Raw genomic sequence first — 22,477 nt, 5'->3', positions numbered from 1 at the left:
GAGAAAAATATGTTAATATCTCATACATTTCACGTGTGAATTTGTCTGTTTTTTTTCTTACCATTTATCATTTTAATTCCTGTGTTTTGAGCACCTCGTATCTTCCTGATGAGTTGACTCTTTCATTATTAGTAAAGTTCTCCCTTAATTTATAGTAACACATTTTGCCTTAGTTGATATTAATATAGCTCTACCACATTTCTTTTTGTTGTTGTTTGCACGGTTTTTTTTTCAGCCTTTTTTACATCTTATTTCAATCTTTTTGTAGTCTTAGTTTTAGTTGTATTTTTTCTAGAAAGCATATAACTGAATACGGACTTTGCAGATCTGAGAAATATCTTTATCCTGTCCTCATACTCTTTTCTCTGCTTTCTGTATTGTCCATTTCCTCTGAGTGAGTACCTCATTTTTGTTTAGTTTTGAGCTTTTTTTTTTCCTAGTTAGAGATTCACCTCAAATATATGGTAATGTCTGAAATGCATTCATTTTTAATAGTGGACAATGGAAGATGATTGGAAGGTCTCTGTGTAGACAGGCTCGTGACCAGGACAGGTGAGGGGGGTTGTGGTTGATGGGAACTTGCTGATTTCACTGGGGGATCTTCAATTGTTCATAAGCCTTTTGGAGAGGGCAGAGCTGGTCAGTTTTCTTTAAGACAAAACTTGACTTCAGCCTAGATAAACAGTATTGTGGGTAATGGGACTCACTGTTTGATATTTTAAAAAATTGTACTTTTGTAACTTCTGTTTTCACTAAGGTGTCTAACTCTATGCTTGAATTTCTCCAGATGGCAAACAGTCATCGTAGCTTGGGGGGACAAAAGTCACTTTCTGGTTTTATTGGCTGGAAAGGGTTACATCAACTACTTATCATGCAGGATTTCCATCTCCCTGTTATAAGTTCCATCTGTCCTCTCTCTCACATTCAGAAATACTGAGCCTCCAGTCCCTGAGTATAGTTGCTGCTCAGAGGCAGAATTTAGCTCCTTCCTTAATGTGTACTCCAGAAGAATTTCATACTGCAGAAAAGGTTGAAACCATCAATATTCTTCAATCTGTTTTGCAAAATTTTATTAAAATGTATTAAATTGTTTTATTAAAATTTCTCATTTTTATTATCTCTTCTCCTACTCCTATTCCTCTCTTCCTATGCTGCCACATTAATTGAGTTTGGAGAAGGGAAACATATCTTCTCAATCCACCAGGTTCACATGTAATCCTACCACCAGAGTCTTGTTACGTGTGACACCAATGAGCCTTCTGGAAAATAACATTGAAGAGGCAGTTGAAGCACAGATATCTGGTTTAAGGACAATGGGCAGGTATAGAAATGGAAAGAATTATTATGAACAAATCATAATGTATTTTATTCTTGGCCCCATGAATTCACACCTGAATCCTGAGGTGAGAGAAAATATTTACAAATCATATACCCAATAAGAGGTTGATATCCAAAATATATAAATAGCTCATACAACTCAACAATGGGGAAAAAAAAAACAACCCAATGGAAAAATGGGCAGAGAAGCTGAATAAACATTTTTCCAAAGAAGACATACGGATGATCAACAGACATGGAAAGATGTTCAGCATCAGTAATTATTAGGGAAATGCAAATCAAAACCACCATGAGATAGCACCTCATTAGGTTGGCTGTTATCCTAAATCTCAAGGTGCTATTTACTTATACATATATTAGGATGGCTATTATCAAAAAGGCAAGAAAAACAAGTGTTGGAGAGGATGTGGAGAAAGGGGAGCCTTCATACACTGTTGGTGGGAAGGTAAATTGGTGAAACCACTATGTAAAACAGTATGGAGATTCCTCAAAAAATTTAGAACTACTATATGATCCAGCTAGACTGCTTATAAGTATTTGTCTGAAGAATATGAAAACACTAATTTGAAAAGATACACACCCCTAGGTTTATTACAGAATTAGTTACAATAGCCAAGATATGGAAATAACCTAATGCCAATCAATGGATGAATGGATGAAGCAGATGTGATAAATATGTATAGAGAGAATGGACTATTACTCAGCCATAAAAAGGTGAAATCTTGCTATTGTGACAACATGGGAAAAACTTGAGGGTATGATGCTAAGTGAAATAAGTCAGATGGAGAAAGACAAATACTGTATGTTTTCACTGATACATGGAATATAAAAATAAATAAACAGACAAAACCAATCCAAAGGTTCCCTTTAGATTAGCAAGCTGAGAGTTGTAACCTCTTTATCTACTTTTTATCTGTTAAATGCACAGATACTCCCTCACTTACTGTCACTCATTTGACACACTCTCATGGTGTGCCTTACATCTCCGAAATGGGGATACATTCTAACAGATTGGTTTGATTTTAACTAGACTATGTATACACATTTTTTGGCTGGGGAGGGGAACCTTATTTTAAACTTTGACACACTTACAACATTTGTGTAAGTAAATAGTACCTTGAGCTTTAAAGAGAAGTCTTCTCTTTGTCTCGGGCAGGGTCATGAAGAGTGGGCACAATACATTTATCCTTGTTCCTCTTAGGAGTTGTCTGAAAACCAACCTCAGTTTATTGTAACTAGCAGAAACTCGGTCAAGTTAGCTTAAGAAGAATGATGGGGGCAGTAATAATTTCTAGTAATAATTCCAAAGGGCAGGAATGCAGGTCTCCAGAAGGCACTGGAATTAGACTCTCACAGCACCAATGTTCTCTCCTATCTTTCTTCTCCTTTACATGAGTCAGCCTGCCCCCATCTCATCCTCCCCACCCCCACTCTCTATCTCTCTCTGTCACCTAGCTCTCTTTACTTTTTAAATGTTTTTAGTTCTTATTTTTTATTAAGGTGTAGTCATTTTACAATGTTAGTTTAGGGTGTACAGCAAAGTGATTCAGTTATACATCTACATATGTATATATATTCTCTTTCAGATTCTTTTCCATTATAGCTCATTGCAAGAAATTGAATCTAGTTCCCTGTGCTATACAGTAGGTCCTTCTTATTTATCTATTTTATATATAGTAATGTGTATCTGTTAATCCCAGACTCTTTCTTGCTGCAAATTTAGTTTCCCAGTTTACAGGGGATAGAAAGTGGTCACTAATAATTACTGGACTTTTTTTTTTTCAATTCAACCCCCTGAACAGAGATTTCCTCTTTCTCTCTTTGAATCTTGGTTCTAAGTTACCAGAGAAGGGAAAACAAGCTATCAACAGTATTGGTTATTAGAGTATCCATGTGTTCAAAGCTTCTGCCCGTGTGGACTGGGGAAAGGTGGCGTAGGAGGGAAGAAATTGTTAGACAAGAGGTGCTGGTTGATGATCCAGGAAGTGACCGCTAGCTTTGAGATGCTATTGCTTTTCCCTTGGAAACTAGTGAGTTCACTTACATACAGGGAGACACCAGTAATGATTTGCTTAATGAGTAAATGAATATGGAAGATAATAAATGCTTATCTAGTATAAATTCACATGCTGCAAGAAGGGCTCTTAGATTTAAAAAAAAAAATAGCCCCTCTCCTTCACAATGTTGGAGCCAAAAACTTCTTCAACAAGAAGAGGGAATAAATGATTGAGAAGTAGTGTTGGGTAGTCAATGGGAAGAGAATAAGAGGTGACTAAATTCATATCAAAAGGAGATGAAGAAGGAGGAGAAGAAAGAGAAGGAGAAGGGGAAGGAGGGGAAAGAGGAGGGAAGGAAAAAAAATAATTATCACAGTATCACAAAGCGGTCATACGTTGAACATTTCGTAGGAAGTAAAAAGACAGTCTCATTTTTTATGTTTATTTATTTTGTTACACACAGTAGAAAAAATACAGGTTCTGACAAAAGTTACTGTATTTATTTCCCAGTGTTTTCATTCCATTATTTCTCATCTATTTTGACCTTTTAACAGCCATGAACACTTGCCTTCAGTGACACACACCCATCAAAGTCAAACTTGCTTTTTGTCCTACTTTGAGCAGCATCAGAATCTTAGCAGAATCTATAAGTTATTGTGTGACTTTCTAATTAGTTTGGAAAGAAGCATCGTTATGTAGGATAAATTAATGAATGCCAGCCATTCTGGCTTAGCTTGCAAATCATTTTTACAATTCAGATATATCTTAGATAGTTATAAACACATTGAATGTTACTTAACATTAAAATGTGATTAAGTTAGATATGAAATTAATTTTAGGTAATTTGTGACTCTCTGGATTCCCTTGGGGATTTATTAGGATTCTCTTAGCAATGAACTCAGGATTTAAATTTTTTTCCTTTCTATTATTTTTAGAATGACTTTAGTAAAGATACATGAAGTGTCTTGGTTATGTTTATTTAATTCATTACAAGTATAAGGTAGGCTTTTTTTTTTATTCAACTATAGTTTATTTACAATATTGTGTTAGTTTCAGGTGTTCAGCAAAGTGATTCAGTTATATATATATGTAGATAATTTTTTATTCAGATTATTTTCCTTCATAGATTATTATAAATTATTGAATATTGTTCCCTATGTTATATGGTAAATCCTTGTTGCTTATCTATTTTATATGCAATGGTGTGTATCTGCTAATCCCATACTCTTAATTTATTCTTCCCCCCACCCTTTCCCCTTTGGTAACCATAGTTTGTTTTCTGTAAGACAGGTCCATTTTCAGCCTCCATTTAGATTGTATATTCCTGAGGTGTTCGTGAAGTTGAGAAAAAATGGAACTCAGAAAGAAACTTGGGTATAACCACAAGAATTCTGTAACTTTTAAATTAGTTTTGAGGCTATATTGTTTTATAACCTTGTAAGCTTCTAAATTTTGACTTTAAAGGACAAACAACAAATGTAGTTTGGCAGTATGCATTTGAAGGTCGGTGAAATAAATTTTCTCTCGTTTTTTTCACATGGATAAAATAAGTGCATTTTGCTATGTAGCTCTTTCGTTGTTTGTGCCAGCAAATTGGTGCACAAAGCTACATGTTGAGATCTAGCCTCGTTTAAGAGGATTCTTTTAAAACAGTAAGATTCAGTAGTTACTATGCACAGACTTTACAATATTTTACTAATTTTATTATTAGTCAACTAACTTATAATCAAGTGAAATAAATTTACAGTGTGTGATTGCAGAAAGTCGAAGATATGTTCTTCATTTTGATTTTATTATATTCTGGCCTCTAGTTTTTCACTCTAGAAGAGGTATAAAAATGATACAGTGATATTCTATTCTAATTTTGTTAGAATGTCATAATTAATTACATGACCCACAATTTATCTTTGATGTTTTCTTTTAGATTTTCTTATATTGCGAATCCTTGTTTTTAACTTTTATCTTTTTAATCCTCTTCCTAGTTTGGACTTGGTGTCTGATGATCTAAATCATCTTCAGTACATTAATCAGTTGACTACTGAATTCATTTAAGTATCTGTGTAACCCTAAATCACACTACACACTGGAGAAAGAACTTTACCTGCCTAGGTGAAAGAAACATTTTCTTTACCCTTGATGGCCTAAGTCTTGTGGGAGAGAGGGGCAAGGTGAGAAAATCATTAGACTACTTTGGGAAATTTATTTAGCATAAAAGTGTATTCAGAGTGGTACAGTAACACCAGGGAAGGGATGACTTTTGGGGATAATAGCAGGAGGTTTCTCAGTGGACAGGTTGAGTTAGTAATCTAAGGCCAGAAGAAAGCAGATGGAATTCCAGGCAAAGAGAGCATTGCATGCAGAGAGGCCAAGAAAAGTTGCAGAACAATGGGATGTTTGATGAGACTGGTTTCATGGTGGAGAAGAGGGCCTGAACAAAGGAGTTGCGAGATGAAAGATGAGTCTAAAAAATAAGGTCGCTTGGAGAGAGTGAAGGGTCTTCTTATGCTTGCTTTACTCTAAGGGAACCATGATCATATTTCGGAAATGGGAGCCAGTAGGTTCATCCTACTTGAGGATTACATGAAGGGGAGATATTTTTATCTCCATTCTACAGACAAGGGAATGGATGGTTATCAAGTTGATCATTTGTCCTGGGTCATAGAGTGGGGAGGTGGTTTACAAAACCCAGTACTTTCTGGTTCCAGGACTTCTGTTCCTTTAGTATATACCAGATTTATTCCCCAGAAAGAACCTTGGGTATAACCCAATAAAGTGGCAATAAAGAACCTATAATAAGGGGAAGATAGTCACAGGGAAATGGGAGGCTACTGCGTAAATCAGATTGGAAATGATTATGAATTGAGTTCAGACATTCGTAGTGGCGATGACAGAAAAACAGCATAGATTTGAGGGCCTTTGAGAAGTAAACCTAGTGGTTAATCAAATGTTGAGGGTAAAAGAGAGGGAGAAATTGATGTTATTCTAGGGTTTCTACATCTGCTACAAATGAATTTCGCTGAATGGGCTGAAGGAAGGCAAGGAATGAAGAGAAAAGTTGATGTAACGTGCATGTGTCAACAGTCAAGGTGGAGTTGTTCAATGAAAACTCCGTGTACAATCTTCTTCTGTAGTCTTTCTTATAGGAATTAGAGGGAGGGAGTAAATGACTGAAGCTGGGAAACTTGAGTTGCTGTTTCATCTGTAAGCATCTTTAGGTCCAGATGCAATTTTTGCCATTCCAGTCTCCTTCTAACACTTGCCTGCAACATTGGTGACATTCCCTGGATCTTGCTCCATAGCTGCATACCCTAGGTCTTGTCTGGAAGATTTATACACATATATTGAGCTCCATCACAGTCTTTCGATAGTCAAGAACTAGCAATTTTGAGCAAAAATATTAAAATGTGGTTATTTGGATAAGAGTTGACTAAGTGACTAGATTAAAGGCTGTTAACCATTTTATTACAAGCAAAAAGATCGAGAAAGGTTAATAGAATAAATCTAGGTTTAATTTCTGGCATTTTATAAGTGACAGATTTTCACCTCAAGCCTTCAGAACACGTAGAGTTGTTGCTTGAGTCTCATTGTGTTTAACGCAGGTCTGTACGCATGTAAGGCAACTCCTTATCCATGATTTACTTGGGTATGAAGCCCTCAGTCTTGTTTATGTTGCCCAAACATGGCTGAGAGAGACAGCTGCGACATTCTGAATCCAGCTGGCCACAGATGGATCTTCAGTGAAGCATGAATCCGTATGGGTTTGGTGATCTATGTTTACTGCCTCTTCTTAAACATGCAGAGATTTGGCTCCTAAATCACCTGGCATTGACTGCATCCACTTACGTATGGGCAAAAGACTGAAGTAAACTGGAGCTTTTGTTGTTAGTGTCTCAAGACCCTCCCCTGTAAGGCCAGTCATTATATTATAGCTTTATTAACTATTTAGCCCATGCTAGTGTCTGCTTAGTGTATGGCCACTTGGCACATAGGTTTCCCTAGGAATGACAGGCTTAGTAGCTCATGTTATCAGGTTGTCATGGTAATCATGAACCTCTCCAAGATCCTGTATGTTGACGTTTCCACACATATGTTATAAGTTTGATGGTTAAGCTTGAAATCTCAAGAAAAAAATAAAAACCCAAGTTGTAGCCTTAAAAGAAACTTGTTTAGAATCTTTAAAGAAAATATCCTTGATAAATATTTACCTAGAAGGCGGGTAGGACTGCAAGCTCTTCTAGATCTGGGCATAGTGGAAATAACCAGCTAAAGCACAAAGCAAAACAAACAAAAGATGAATGAAGAGTTGAAATAATTAGCTAAAACTCTGAACAAAACTAAAATGTTAATTGTGCCTCCTAGCAAATAAAATTTAATTTTGAATCTGTCTCCCAAGTTCACTTTTTCAGAGTCCAGTGTGATATTCCAAAATGGCTAAAATGACTGATGTAAATATATGCACAGTCTGTCCTTTTTCACCTGAGCAGGAAACAGTGTTAAATGTTAATGGGTATGCAAATCAACGAAGTGGTAGTTGAAAGTTTTCACAGCAAGTCTGCATATGTGTAATTCTTCTTTACATTTGTCCAAAGCAGCAAAATTAAGAATAACTACTAAGTTTTATATATCACTCTTCACTTTTAAATATATTAGTTAATTCGTAAATTGCCTGCGCTCTCTGATCTGCATTGTTATCATGACATTCAGTACTCACCATCTGCCCACAGTCACAGAGGAACAATAATTCTCTATTCTGTGCTGATATATCTTTTTAGATAAATATAGGATAGTTATTCTTCAGTCAAGGAGATACAAATATAGTTGGAGAAATGGAATAAACATACAAAACAATGTAAGAATATTTTAATATCTTTATAGGAAAGTTCATGATTCAGTCTTATTTTCTTGCTGTTTCTAGGGTTTAATATACATGGGTTTGTTTACCCATGTCACACAGAAATAAATATGAATAACTTGGGTCACTTTGTAATTTCGTATGTTAAGCAGATGTGTACTGATCACTTACTATTTGCAGGCAGTGCCCTAGTTCTGGGGAAACAGCAGTGAAGGGAATACACAAAATGACCCCCTGTCCTGGAACTTGTTATCTAGGTTTAGCTATTGCTTTTTCTCTCAGTTTTCCGTGATTTTCTTGACTTCCTAGTAATTTTTGATTGAATGATGGATGTTATATATAAAAATGTGTAGAGGATCCTGGTAATATTTTATTCTTCCAGAAAATGTTCACGCTTTCCTCTGTTAGGTGCAAAGGAGCTGACCGCTGTAACCCAGTCCTGGGAGGGACTGGGTAAGGACTGATGTATAGTTTCATCAAGGATCCATCCATCTCTGGTTTTCTCTAGCCCTCCATACCCTTGTGCATTTTCCTGGGCCATTCCCTCTGGCAGGTTCTGAGCTAGACTAGTTTCCCCAGCTTGGTGGAGTTGCCAGACCTCGGCCACACTTCACAGAGAATGTCTTAGCCTCTTAGCATCCCCACTGCAGAAGTTCACAATTTGGCAAATGTCTTGAAGGAAAGCCAACTGTGTATCATGCTTCTTTCTGAGCCTCTCATTTCTCACAAGAATCTTGACTCCTTGTTTCAACTGTTGCCTCTTTAACCACCTGAGACTGCCCTCTGCCCAAAGTCCGGATTCTCATCTTCTTGCCTTGCACGCAGAATCAGCTAATGTCCCCAGAGAGAACACAGCTAACCTTTCCGCAACTTTCTCCAATCTAGTATCTTGGTTTATCCAGTTCTCCTTGCTTCAACAGCTCTCAGTGCCTTTAAGCAGATTTGGGGAATTAATTTTTATATTTTATTTATATTCTTTTAGTTGTTCTTGGCTCGATCATTGGTCTGTTGCACGCTTACCATCTCATTACTATTTTTAGTTACTGAAATAAAAGAATGATGCCTTCTCTTACAGATGTCTGTACAACCACAGGGAAGATAGCCTGAAATTCCTACCCGAACCCTACACATTCTAGAATTAATTGACAAAGTAGACAGACAGAGATGCAACATTAAATTACATCTTCAAAGTAGGTGTCTGGACAATTATCAGAGCCAATACGTTGTAATACACTGAGTTCACTTCCCAAGAACCACTTAGACTGGTCAACTCAGTTATAAGGGGGAGGCCAAGACTGATGGTAGCTCTGGGGAGCTGTAACTTCTGGATGCTGCTCTTGACTTCTTATTATGAATTATCCTCACTGGAAATAATCCTTGATCACCACTGTCTTACTAAAACACTGGGGAGCTGAGATATTCTTTGTGTATTTTATACCTCCACTATCACTTGTAGGAAGAAGATATAGCACAATGGTTAAGTGCCTGGATTTGGGAGTCAATCAAATTTAGATTCAAGTATTGTCCATCAGCTAAATGCTTGACCTCGGAAAACGTTGCAAAAGCTCTCTAAAGTCTCAGTCCCATATATGTGAACCAGGAATAACTATACATTTCATTGTACTAATATGGAAATTGATAGAGATTTTGTATTTCAAGTGCTAATAGCAATCTCTAGCACATGGTTAGCAGGCAATTTATGGTAGCTCAAATTTTTTTGTCTATTATGAAAACCCATGGAATTAGAGACTCAGAATTCTGAGATGAGACCTTAAGATGTTTACCTAGCCCCTCCAAAGTGATGAATGAAGCACATGGAAAAAGAGTTGTAAGAATTCATAAATTTGTTTTTGTTGTTAATAAAGCTATTTGAATATGTTTCTTTTATGGATGGAAAAAAACTATCTGAAATAACTCTAGGGAAAAAAGAAACTGAATTGGAGATGGTTTAACTCTCAGTGACTTCAAAAATGTGCTTCTTCATCGTTTCAGTAGATAACTAATAAACATGTCATTCTCTACTGCATATTGTTGTAAAGTTAATCTAAAGAATCAAGTTTAACTAGGACTCTAAGTTGTACAAGCATTATTATGCTTAAGAAAAGGAACACAATTAGAATAAAGGAAATCTCAGTGAAAAAACTTAGAGTTAAAAAACAGAGAAGAGAGAAATTTGGTTCCTCACTACCACTCATTAGTTACATGGTTTTGATTGGGCAGGTTAAGTGATCTCTCTGGTTTTCTCAGAGAAATTACAAATTGGGAAAAATAACACTTAGGATTTTCTTGACTATCAAACGAGAAAATGAAAATGCTTGATAAACAATAAGTGTGGTCTCATTAATTGTATTTAATGGTGGGATGTGCCTCTTTGAGCTATGAGGAGCATGAATTGGTGTTATAGCAAGCAAACAAGAATTAGCTTTGTAGACAGAGTGGTGAAATTAAATCTTCTGGTCATTGTTATTTAAGTAATAATTTCAACCACATATATTTGAATCAAATTTTACATTGCTTCACCGTGTGGAAATTTTCCTCAAGCCTCGATATGCTCCCGAACAATTTTCAGATATGACACTCCATCTCAAGCGTATTCCCAGCACCCTTTCAATGGCTCTGACTTGCCAGCACTGAAGGAAAGTGAGCTCTTCTCTTCCTTTCAGGTTCCTCTAATTCAAGAATTGTTTCTGCTCTCCTCATCCTTGGGTGAGCCTGAAATGCTGCCTTTGCTGAGTATTTCTGTTTGATTTTTCAAAAGCTCTTGTCAGTCCTACAGCTCAAAAACGAAATGCACATGGTAATTGGTAATAACCACAGTCAGTCTCTAAATCTAATTGGAACTGACCCAGACACCCTAGGAGCTCTTCCTAGGCCTTTCAGGTTCGTGAGCCTGTGTGTTGAGACAAAAGCCAGACAGCTCATTGAAAGGGGGAAAAGTCCCTTTGCCTGTTGCTGAACCGGAAAGCTTTTGACTGTATGGCCCTCTGAGTCCGGACAATGTCTTGTGTGTTTGTTTCCACAGAGCATATGTCATTACAGACTATATGGGCATCCGAAATGAAAGTTTCATGAAATTAGCTGCAGTAGGGACCTGGATGGGGGACTTTGTCACAGCTTGGATGGTAAGAAATTTTAACTTCACCCATTTCAAACGTCAGATGGAAGACATGTTCATAATGTTGGGTAGACACTGCTTTTGATGGTTTAGGACAAAATAGTTACCTCTCAGGTGGAACGTATTCGTGAGTATAGATAAATCTGGAAAAAAATCAACACAATTACAATGCTAATGATGGCTCTCCACCAGGATATATTTATGTATAAAATACATGTATCTGTGTATATATAAAAATACATGCATAGGCATGTATGTGGACATACAAACGTATACACATTCATAAAACTAATGGAAAATTCATCCCTGTGAAGTTCTAAATAAATTTGTGAAGATTTTTTTTCCCCGACATGAGCACTTTTCAGGTAAGAAATGTTGTTTTTGACCTGTGTCAGAAGACCATATGAAACATTCTTTAAGAACTTGAAAGATCGTTTTCTATATTCTCATTGAATCTGCTAACTTAATGGTAACGAAGAGTTCTGAGAGTTGTCTGTTTTAATCTCTTTTGTGTCTTATTAGTCTGTATTGTTATAACCCTGTAATAAATGGACAAACCGTGTTTCATGCTGAGCTCATCTGCCGAGAGAGTAAATGCTTCTTTTTAACCCCACTGGGTTAATTAAAGACAGTGTGTAGCTTAAAGACCGTAAGCCCTGTAAGTTTAGAAGAGAATCTCAGAGTGCAAAGAGCATAACTCCTCATAAAAGTGGAACACTTTAACCTTCACTGACACCTTCCTAAGTGTAAGTAATCCTAATTAGCTTTATTCATTCATTCACTCGAAAATGAGGGGACTGACCAAAAGAAAGATGGTGCCCACAATAAACGTGACCAGACCTGCCCCAACAGGTGTGTTCCTAATACTTAAGGGAATTTGTCACAACAGTTACTGCCACTTCTAATGGTAGCTTTACTGCTTACCTAGAGCAGGTGTTTTCAGGGAGCAGGAAGCATTTATATCTTAACTGCGACTAATGCCACCATCTTGCGGACGTATCAGGTAACCACAGAAGAGTTTGCATAGCCTGTTTTTGAGATTTCTCTCACCTGTCTTCAATTTTAGAATGTTACCAGAACAAATTACCAGATGCATCCCATTCAGTTGACTCTAAAATCATAATCTGAAAAAGTTATTTATTTGTAATCACTGTAAATAGCAATTAGGGTGAACTAGACATGGAGACCAGGCTGCGTGGTCCATTTCCATTGGGAAGAACTATTTAGAAGGAAATATGTGAACTTCAAACGTGTAATTTCCTTAAAATTTTAGGTAATGCCTTTTGGAAATTCTGCATTAATTTTAGATTATGATTTTTGACTCCATTTTATGGTGCACCTACTTAATAAAGTAGAAAAGAGGACTGGATCAGGAGTTCCAGAAATTTGGATTCTCTGACCCTGCCATCTATGCTTTGACCTCCACGTATAATATACAGTCCTTTGAATCTTAGCATGTACATTTCTTTAAAGGGATTAATCATTCCTACCAGTGCTACAGGTTTTGTATGAAGATTAAATGTGTGGCCCTGCTGGCAGAACTTAAAATGCTGATATGTAAGGAAGATATAAGTGCTTTATTGTTACTGTTCGTGTTTTTGGACCCGCACCCCTGACTGGGCCCAATCCTTTGAAGTGGGCAAAGGCAGCTCATTGATCTAAGCCTTAGGCTTCCCAGATTTTCTGTCCCTTCAGTGGAGCCCCAAGGGTGTGAGAATCCTGCCTTATCCCAGGCCTGGGGTCCAGGAGTTTCCTTCGTATGGCCGGTGCTAGAGTAGGCTGAAACAATAGGGTACCTTGCTTCCTCACTTCTGCCCGACACTGACTGTGATCGAAGTCCGGGGAGAAGCAACAGACCAACAAAACCTAGGAGCTTCTCTGCAGTTTACAGGCTCAAGTCAGCCATGTGATGCATAAAGCATTTTCTTTCCCATGACGACATCATTATTTATCTGGGACCCAATTCCACTCAACTTCTCCCCAGACTTTCCCTCAAAATGGTGTTTCCTAGGCCATATGTAGCTCTGCCTCTATTTACTGGTTACATCATTACTTTTTAAATTAGGCTATTTTTCTTTTGAACCGTAAGGTGGGGTCTGACGCCTCGGCAGCATTGCGAGGCAAATGCATGGTATGACTCTGACTAAAGACCTTGAACCATTCCTGGTTGGATTTCTACTCCGCACTCTTGTGGTTTAGGGGGTTACCAATAATTTCACATTGCAGACTGTGATCTTTCTCTCTCTCCAAGGTCTGGCTGATCTTCAGAGTTCCTCCTAAACTTACTTCTTTAATGCCTTCTATTTCTCCTGGCTAACCTGATAAGTTTTTTTTTTACCTTTTCCTATAGCCCTGGATTACTGCTCTAATCAACACTTCCCATACCACAGGAGTAGGGCTGGGTTGAGACTCAAGAAAACTGTGTTGTAGGTTTAACCCAGCAATGGGATCTTAAATCACTTAACCTTCTGGGGCCTTTCCTCACTTCCTTTCTGTAAACTGGGGGAGAATTCAAGTCCCTTTCTGCTTATGTTATCTGAAATACTGACTTTTCCCCATTAGACACAGGGATAGAAATGGCAAAAGAAATGATTCTCTCCTGATTTGAAAATACAGTCACACAAGGAGGATTCCCAGACCACATCATTTCTATTCCCATTTCTATTTGCTGACTGGGTGGTAAGTTCCCATATAAATATTTATATGTCTACATATGTGCACATTGATAACATTTAAAAAAAAATAATAGTTTTCCTCATGAGAGGAGTCTCAGGAAGCCTTGACCTTCACTTGTCCATAGGATTCTCATCATGAAATGAATACCAATGATGAAGGTGACTGGTGTGGAAAAGCGAAGGACTATTGACATTTCCAATAAAAGTGTGCCTTTCAGTGTATTTCGGAAATGGAGGATTTCTCTTCGGTGGAAATAATTCAGAACTTTTGACGGTTTTAAAAGGCATCCCGGGACTGATGTAATCCACAGGCAAGGCCAGTACCAGCCAATCTGACAAATATCTTTGATCCTCACACGGCTGGGCGTCAAATTCTGCTGGGTTCCATTTCATAGGCAGTCCTGACTTTTCCGGGCTCTGTGGTAAAAGCCTTGGTGCAGAGCGCTATACGTATATGTCAGGGTTAAAGTTGCTAAGTTTTTTTGTCAAATAGATTTTTTTTAATTAGGACAAGAAATACATGAAGTGATGAGTGCTGTAATTCAGTGCTGAGTTGGTCCTTCATGTGACTAGTTGTGGAGGAGAGCTCTATCATGAAGACACGCATAAAACAAAAGTTCTGGGTGTCTCATGCCACGCCATTGCCACGTGTCCCCACAGTTGCCCACGCTCTGTGCTGTTAAGCAAAGGATGGAGGAGGGCCGGCCAGTCCCACAGCACATTGCTCCAGCCTTACCACCTCCACCTCTGGAAGACAGAGGTCCTGGCCTCCGCCAAGGTCTCAGGTGGCAGGGGGTTCTGAGAACATCATAACGGCTCTTGCTTCTGCCCCTCACTTAAGACCAGAGGGAAGAGTCACTTCCTGTCTGTCTACAGCTGATCATCCACCCCCTTTCCCCAGCCCCTGCTTTCTCCTGCCCTGACGGCTTTCTCTTCCAGCAGTAAGTGGCGCCTGGCTCCTAATAGTGGTGAGGACATTGGACTCCATTGTAAGCATCCTAACTCAGACCAGAAGCCAAAGCTGAGCTGACTTTAACTTTTTACCTTCTAAGATACAAAGGAATTAAGTGTAGGAGGATGCACATGACCCTTATCCTGCCAAAAAATGGGGGCCACACTGGGGGCTGCTCAGCCTTTTGTTACTTCTCTGCCCACTGTCCCTGTAGTCACAGGTCCAGGATCTTACTGCCTCCTGTCTCTGGCCTCTTTCCCTAGGCTAGCTGGTTTGGAGTAGAATGACAGCTAGTTCCAATGTTTATTTATTAAATATTTGGGGTTTTGGTTTGAAAACCAGAATGATAGGTAGCAACTGGCATTTCAGCAGAGGGACCACTTCAGACCAAAATGTACTGTTAGTTTTTTAAATTAAAATATATTAAAGGTTAAATAAAACATGGCCAAAAAAAAAAAATGGTTTGAAGTTCATGGTGGTAGGGAGGTGAAGGAAATTACAAACAAAATGAAGTTGAGCCATGACCTAAAGACAATTCTGATGGGAGACACTGAAGTTGTCATAAAGTTTCCTACATTATAAAACTACATTCTGTGTGTATAGCTCTCAGTGGTCGCAGAACCCTGGTTGAGCTTGACATGCCATTCCCAGTGTTACCTGTGGGTGTTTGTGGATTCATGCCACTACTGGCAAAGCTAACTCCATGGGGTCACATTGTACACTCATAAAACAACTCCCTTGTTTGTCAGTAGTCTTTACCTTTATTTCAAGGTTCTCATAGTGACCATTTGGTTTTAAAATTATGTGTGATTTTAACAGCTTTTTTTTTTTCTTCTTCTTTGAATTCAGAGTTCCTTTAAAGCCAGACAAGCTCAGTCAGTACCTTCATGTGGAAAATGCATTTGGATTCATGAAACATAGCCTTTGTAGTTGGATTAAAACAGGAAATAAAATTGTAAAATTTGCTTATTTGTTTCTCTCTTTGGAAGCTCTAAGCTGTAAGAATATGATTTTAGGGGAAAAAAACGTGTTTCTAAAAGTATATTTTATCCTTCTATTTTAATTATGCCTGTTTTGTGTGTAAATACCACATTATCCTTCTAAATATTTGAGTGATAAAATCTGCCTTTTTATTTTTCACACATTTTCTACTTCCTCTGAGAGATTTTTTTGATTTGTATTTATGTTGCTAATATCTTCGTTTTGAAAGATTGTGTTTACTTAAGAGGCAAAGCTGAAAACTCTTTCTCATTTACTTGATTATAAACTTCTTGAGCGGAGCTACAGTGTCAGCTGTGTTCCCAGTTGTATTCCCAGCACCCAGCACAGTACCAGGCATGAAGCAGGTGCTCGAGAAATATTTATTGAAGGAGTAAACAGATAGATCTTAAGAGCACATAAGCATTCAGTTCTATTTCTCTTTTTTTCTCATTGGATTTTGTGACTGAGTGGTGTTAAAATGGGCATTCTACAATTTTGAAAATGGGGAGGGATGAGAGCTGTATTGTTCAGGGTGCGTGGGTCTCAAACTCCGTTACTGAGCATGTTTCTATGAGCAGGAGGACACGTGCTAGGAAACACGCTTGAATGAAGTAGTAGATGGTTGATGTAATCCTCTTGGAATGGTGATGTAACCTTTGAGTATAAAAGGCATTCTTTGGTAAAATAAAGTCTGAGCCTCTTAGAGCTCGCCAAAGGGTTCCTCGAATGGTCATCATTGCTGTCAGGGGCATAGTTCTGCTCCTGGAGCAACAGAAGAAGGCTAGATTGCAATATAGCCCTTCAGCCACTTAAGCAGAGAGCTGTTACTGTACTATGTAAGACAGGAAATCGGTTAAACTTCAGTGGACAGAAACAGAGAGAATTAAAGAATGGCATATACTTGAGAATAATTTATGCTTCTGGGTTAGTGTTCAGTTATAGAGGGTGGAAATATTTCTGCAGCCTTCAAGAGTAAAGTATTCCTTCTAGCTTAAATATAGAAAATATGAACTAAATTTTGTAATTTTAAATACATACCTAAAATTTGGTGAGTTTTTCTATTGTCCCCATGTTTATTGCATACTTGCTAAGGCAGGGGTATGATTGTCTATGTTATTTTTATTTCACCAAATTAATAATAGTTTATTTGGTTCAAAATTTTCTGTCATATACATTGGTGGACTGTTCTGCAAATGCTAAGTCTGTCAGTGAACAGTAGCCTGGAATATAACCGACATCACATCTAGCTTGTTACTCTGTCTGGAATTGAGCTTGTCAATTCATATTATGATCAATGCCAGTTTTCTAATTATTTCTTTTCCACCGATATTTCAAAATGACAGAATAAAGAGCATAATTGAATTGATTTAGTATCTCAAATAAAGTAGCAATAATAGCTTTACTGAACTTCCTAATAAAAAAGAATTTAAATTGTGAGACACGGGATAGAAAGATCATAGTTAGTAAACTCACTGAACAAATGTATATGACACATGGAAGGGGCAAATCAGGTATTTAATCATTGGAGCTGGACCCAAGAGCCCGGCGTTACTCTGAGATTTTCCCTTTTGCTATCTTTGCCTGCTGGTTTGTTGAAGCCCGTTCATGATTACAGTCCACTTTCTGGTGAGTTGATTCATGTTTGGTAAATTTATGTTGCACTCCATTATTTTATTTTATACAGTGAAATTGGAAACTGGATCAAGCATTTAACTAGATAATAGACTTTCCGTAAAGATTCTCTCTTAAGTGAGATACCGTATGAAAGAGCATGCTTCCGGGATTTGGGGGCACATGATTTATTGTGAAAGTGCTCTTCAGGGAAATCTGTAAGGAGATGAGAGACGCAGGAGAGAGATGGGGAAGGAGGCAAGCAAAGATGCAGTCATGTGGCCTCAGGTAGCCTGTCCTTGGCTTGATGTTCTGGGCGGGTGTTATGTTCTTGAGGAATGGAGCGTACCAGTAAGTGAAGAGGATCTGGGTGGGACACCAGCATTAACTACCACACAGAGAAAACCTAAGGACAGTAGATTGCATGTCACTCATAATTGCCAAAAAACATTGTCAGTTTGTTTGATTATTTGATTGCAACAGAGAGTCTAAGAGAGGAATTTTTTTTATATATATTTCCTTCTCATTAGAAAATTTAAAAGGAACGAAATATGGTCATTTTGCTTTTGCATATATAAATATTTTAATGTATCTATAAATATTTTAACATTGTGTTTCATGTTCCTTCAAAATAATAAGTTCTTACTAAAAAATTAATAAGACAAGAGGGTCTAACCTCCTGTTTTCAGATAGCATCACAAATGGTGATCAAGAGTCTTAATTTTTAGAATTCTTGAATTTTTAAAGTACGAACAATATAATGTAAAATAAAAAAAAGATTTCTTTTTTTTTAGTAAAATAGATTGTAGTATAGCATATAGATATGTAAGAATAGAAGCATAAATTCTGGCTCTGCTATAACTCTCTAAACTCAATGTCTATGAGAAATTCCATAGTATGTTATAGGTACAGTGTATGTAATTTATATTCACTTATTAGAAATTTATGGAATATATTATTCTAAGAGTGTGAAAGGCACCTAGGAAAGTGTATTGGATTGAACTACATTAAGATGTGAAAGACACTAAGGACATCTCTTGTAGAAAGACAGTCCCATTAGAGGCAGGAGATGCTCACTTCATCTTTTCTGTCCCCAGCTTAGGTGTAGCATCTTTCCATTCCATTATACTTCATTTCTATTACTGGGTTTATACTTCCACAAGGCAGGTGTCCTCTTTGTCCACACATTCTTTATGACTTTTCTAACATGGTGCTCCATGCTTTTTAAAGCACCGTTTATCAGTCATTTGCCTGAAGTTTCAGTAAAAGCCAGGAGACATTGATAATTTTTTTTTCCTCTAAAAGTCGATTCTATAATGAAATGAGTACTCATTGTTAATATCAGCTCAGATTAGAACCTCAAAAATGAAGCTGTGTGCTTCTTTTTATAGTGATTCTAGAAGTAGTTGGATTATTCCCCTTGTACATTTTAAAATGTTTTATTTAGTGCCTCTTTCTGTGGGCCAAGCACTATTTTATGTGTGTGTATGTGTGTAAATTCTCAATTAATTTTCAAAATTTTCAATGCTTTCAACTACCGTACTAACCTGCCAAGGCTACATAATTTTCTTGGGCATATTTTAGGTACTAACAAGACATGGAATATAGATATAGAAGTTGGTTTGATTTTTTTTTCTGCCCATGTGCCAATAAAATTTGTTGAATTTTGTCATCAGTTGGGAGAAGGGAGTGCATATTTTTTTAGGTACCAAGTGATTGATAGTACATCACATCCCAGCCAAACTATTACTTTTAAACTTTAGAAAAGTCAGCTATTTTTTCCTGTTCCCTTTTGACAAATATAGGTGGTCGAAAACATTTTATTTCTGAGGCTGGAAGAAAGTAAAAGAATAGCTTTATATGGTAATACTCTTAAGATAGCTACTTCAGTTCCTGGTTTTTTAAGTGCTAAGTGTTTTGTTTACATAAAATTGTTACCCTTTAAGCGGTTGTTTGCCCCAGTGATTCTTAGAGCACTGAAGATTTTTATATTCACGGCGTGTACTGTATTTGTAGTTAAATGTTCTATAAACATCAAGAAGAAATTTATAACAATGAAGTGCTTAGTCCTTAGTCTTTTGTCACTTTATAAAAACGATTACATCATATTTCAAGAGACCGAAGTATTTGAGTGAACAGAAGGAATATTTTGAAACGAATAGTTAAGGAGAACCATGTGTGCCCTCTATTCTTCTCTGTTCTTGTGCATCTGAAGGCTGACTGGGAAATCCAGAACTTCCGTTTGCCCTCACTGACAAAACGTGTTAGGGTTTAGCCCAGACCTGAGCTGACTTCAGTATCTTCCCAAGTCTGCCAAGTTGCTCCGTGGAATTTCTTACGTAGCTTTGTGAACGTGGCGTTGCACAAAGAAAGGGGTCAGCTAAGCATGCAATACTAATGAAACTTACTAGTTAAGTATGATCTCAAATAAATACCTTTGACATTTCTGAAGGTTATCAAATAGAACAGAAGATTAGGTTCACATTAGTAGTTTATTCAGTGCTATAGACCAGGGCTTACAGGAAGAACACCACACGTGCCCACTTAAAAATTCCAGACTGTTCTTGACTACTAAGAGGAGAGTCTATTTGAGAACTGTTGCCTAAATGAGTCAAGCGCTTGAGATGAAACAGGAAACCTGGAGAGACGCCATCTGTTTTCATTGAAAAGAATGGCACCTCTCACAAAGGTTTTAAAATACATCATAAAAAATGCTGTGAACCTCTTGCTATTGAAGAAAAATGAAAGCTGATAATTTTCAAGATCTGAGTACTTTTTCCCTTGACTTATCTTATAATTATCCTAATTTCTATTTGACATTTTCAATTTCAACTAGAGGAGATAGAATCAATGAAAGATTTCTGACAAATCTAAGTGCAGATCTGAAAAAAAAGTGCATTTTATTTTGCTTCAATAAAAATTGAGCAGAATGAATCAATCTTCTGTCTAACCAGATGCTAGATATCTAAACTCACTAATTCCCTTAATGAATACTTATTTATATAGTGACCTTATAGTTTATTATGCAACCTCATTATATGATGCTTTTGAGTATTAAAAGGGGACTAAGTATAATTAAAATGATAAAATTGTTGAAATATTTGTTTATTTATCAACAAATTGGATTTACTATATTGGTAGAGATACAAAATGTCTTTTCAAAGACCATTTAAAATTCATTTTTTTCTAAAATACAAAAATAATGTATACCAGGTGTAGTAAAGCAAATATATATTTTACAAATCCTGTATCTTGATTATATGAACACTTAAGAAAATAAGCAGAATAATTATTTCTAATACCTATTCACGTGCATTGCTTTCTTAGCCCTAAAAATCTCTACGGTGGTGCCATTGGTATCTTTCTAAAGTTGTTGACATCTCCAATTGACTATCTGTATAGATCGTATTTTTGTGAAAATATGTTCTCTAGTGTTGAAAGCCCTGTGAGGCTCAGAGCATATTCTGCTAAGTGAAGGATGGTACAGATTTATTTTTAGTATTGTGTTAGTCTCGATATTTCCCTATTTTTGCCTCCATTCAAACTGCCTTTTTTCCCACAAATCATTTTTACATTGTAAAACTCATCCAGTAAGTTGTCTCTAGGTGCCTTTTTTTTTTTTAATATTTTCCAAATTTTGATGCTGCAAAGTTACAAACCTTTCATAGTCCAAGACACATTGGACTTTTTTATTAATCTAGTCACTTAACAAATACATTGTTAAGCACCTACAGGATAATAACAAATGAGTGATGGAGTAAAAGATCAGAATATATTAAATATGGTAAAAATGGAGTTATCACTGCAGTTGAAATTAACTTCCTGGGGAGGGGATAGCTCAGGGGTAGAGTGCATGCCTAGCAGGCATGAGGTCCTGGGTTCAATCCCCAGTACCTCCATTAAAAAAAATTAAAATTAATAAATCTAATTAGCCCTCACCCCCAAAAACCTTCCTCTTATTAAAGGAGTCTCCTTGAGGGCCTTGCCCCAGCCAGCCCTTCACAACACTTGCCTGGTTGGCCAGTGTGGGTACTGTGTGATGTGCTACACCGTCTCTTGGTCTCCTCAGATCTTCCCAGCCTTCTTTCTGTATCCTGAGTCATCAATTTGTGGTGAGATTTTTCATGAGTGACAGTGGCTTTCTCTGTTAAACTTGTATAAATAATAAATACTGCAGTGGCAAATTCAAATACCCTGAGGGGTAGGCCACTCTAGTAACAGTGTGAACCATCTGGTATGAGATAAAAGGGGGTGTGGAGTAGACGGGGAGGGGGAGCTGTGTCGAACCAGAGAGCATTCCCTACAAAGAGGCATCAAAATTTAGTTCGGGGCAAAAATACCAGGAATGAGAAGTAGGCTCTTACCTCAGCACAAATTCTGCTACTGGCCGCCTGCTCTGTGCTTTCTGTGAGCTGCAGATTGGCGCACGGCGTGAATGTGGAGAGGGCGGCGTGAGGAGTGAACTTCGGGCAGGTGTCATTTTGGAACGTCTCCATCACACCTCATAAACGTACCCATCCTCGAAGGGTTGGTTCTCCCTGTTCTGTTCTGACTACTAAGACGCAGGGGAGACGCAGTGGATGAGAAAACCCCGAGCCTTTGTACCACTTAGCACTCATCCTACCCAAACATTTAAGGGTCAGGTGGACAAAAGGCATTTTCACACTCACACTCCCTGAAGCGTTAATGCAATGCCTGTTATGGGGGACAGGTTAGCCATGAGCAGCACGGGTGGAGAGAGACCTGGAGTTCGTGCTGTGTTTGTTGACTGACTGACCAGCTTTGGTTTATCGTGAGGCAGGGGTGTGCAGGCAGGTGGGTACCTAATGAACATGCGTTGTGCAAATCTTAAATGAATACAGTTGTCATTAAGGTGTTAATATATGTAAAGCTCTGAGGCGGTTTCTATGTGGGTACAATGAACCAGGCTTATTGTTTAATTGGTTGCCTTTATCA

At 37.5% G+C, this 22,477-nt stretch overlaps 1 protein-coding gene across 6 annotated transcripts in view; it reads left to right on the top strand.

The window, feature by feature from the left end:
• The window catches only part of TMEM117 (transmembrane protein 117), a 441,432-nt gene that overhangs the window by 238,863 nt on the left and 180,092 nt on the right, over positions 1-22,477 (top strand). For 5 of the 6 annotated variants that reach the window (XM_032493269.1, XM_032493270.1, XM_032493272.1 and 2 more), the window contains one exon: positions 11,210-11,309. The exons of the other annotated variant lie outside the window; for it this stretch is intronic. In XM_032493269.1, the coding sequence (XP_032349160.1) occupies positions 11,210-11,309 (100 nt within the window). The remainder of the gene's footprint in view (positions 1-11,209; positions 11,310-22,477) is intronic. 6 annotated transcript variants of the gene reach the window in all.

Source organism: Camelus ferus, chromosome 12 (genome assembly GCF_009834535.1).
Source record: "Camelus ferus isolate YT-003-E chromosome 12, BCGSAC_Cfer_1.0, whole genome shotgun sequence".
In the NCBI taxonomy this organism is placed as follows: Eukaryota; Metazoa; Chordata; class Mammalia; order Artiodactyla; family Camelidae; genus Camelus; species Camelus ferus.
This window is presented reverse-complemented; position numbering and strand designations above follow the sequence as displayed.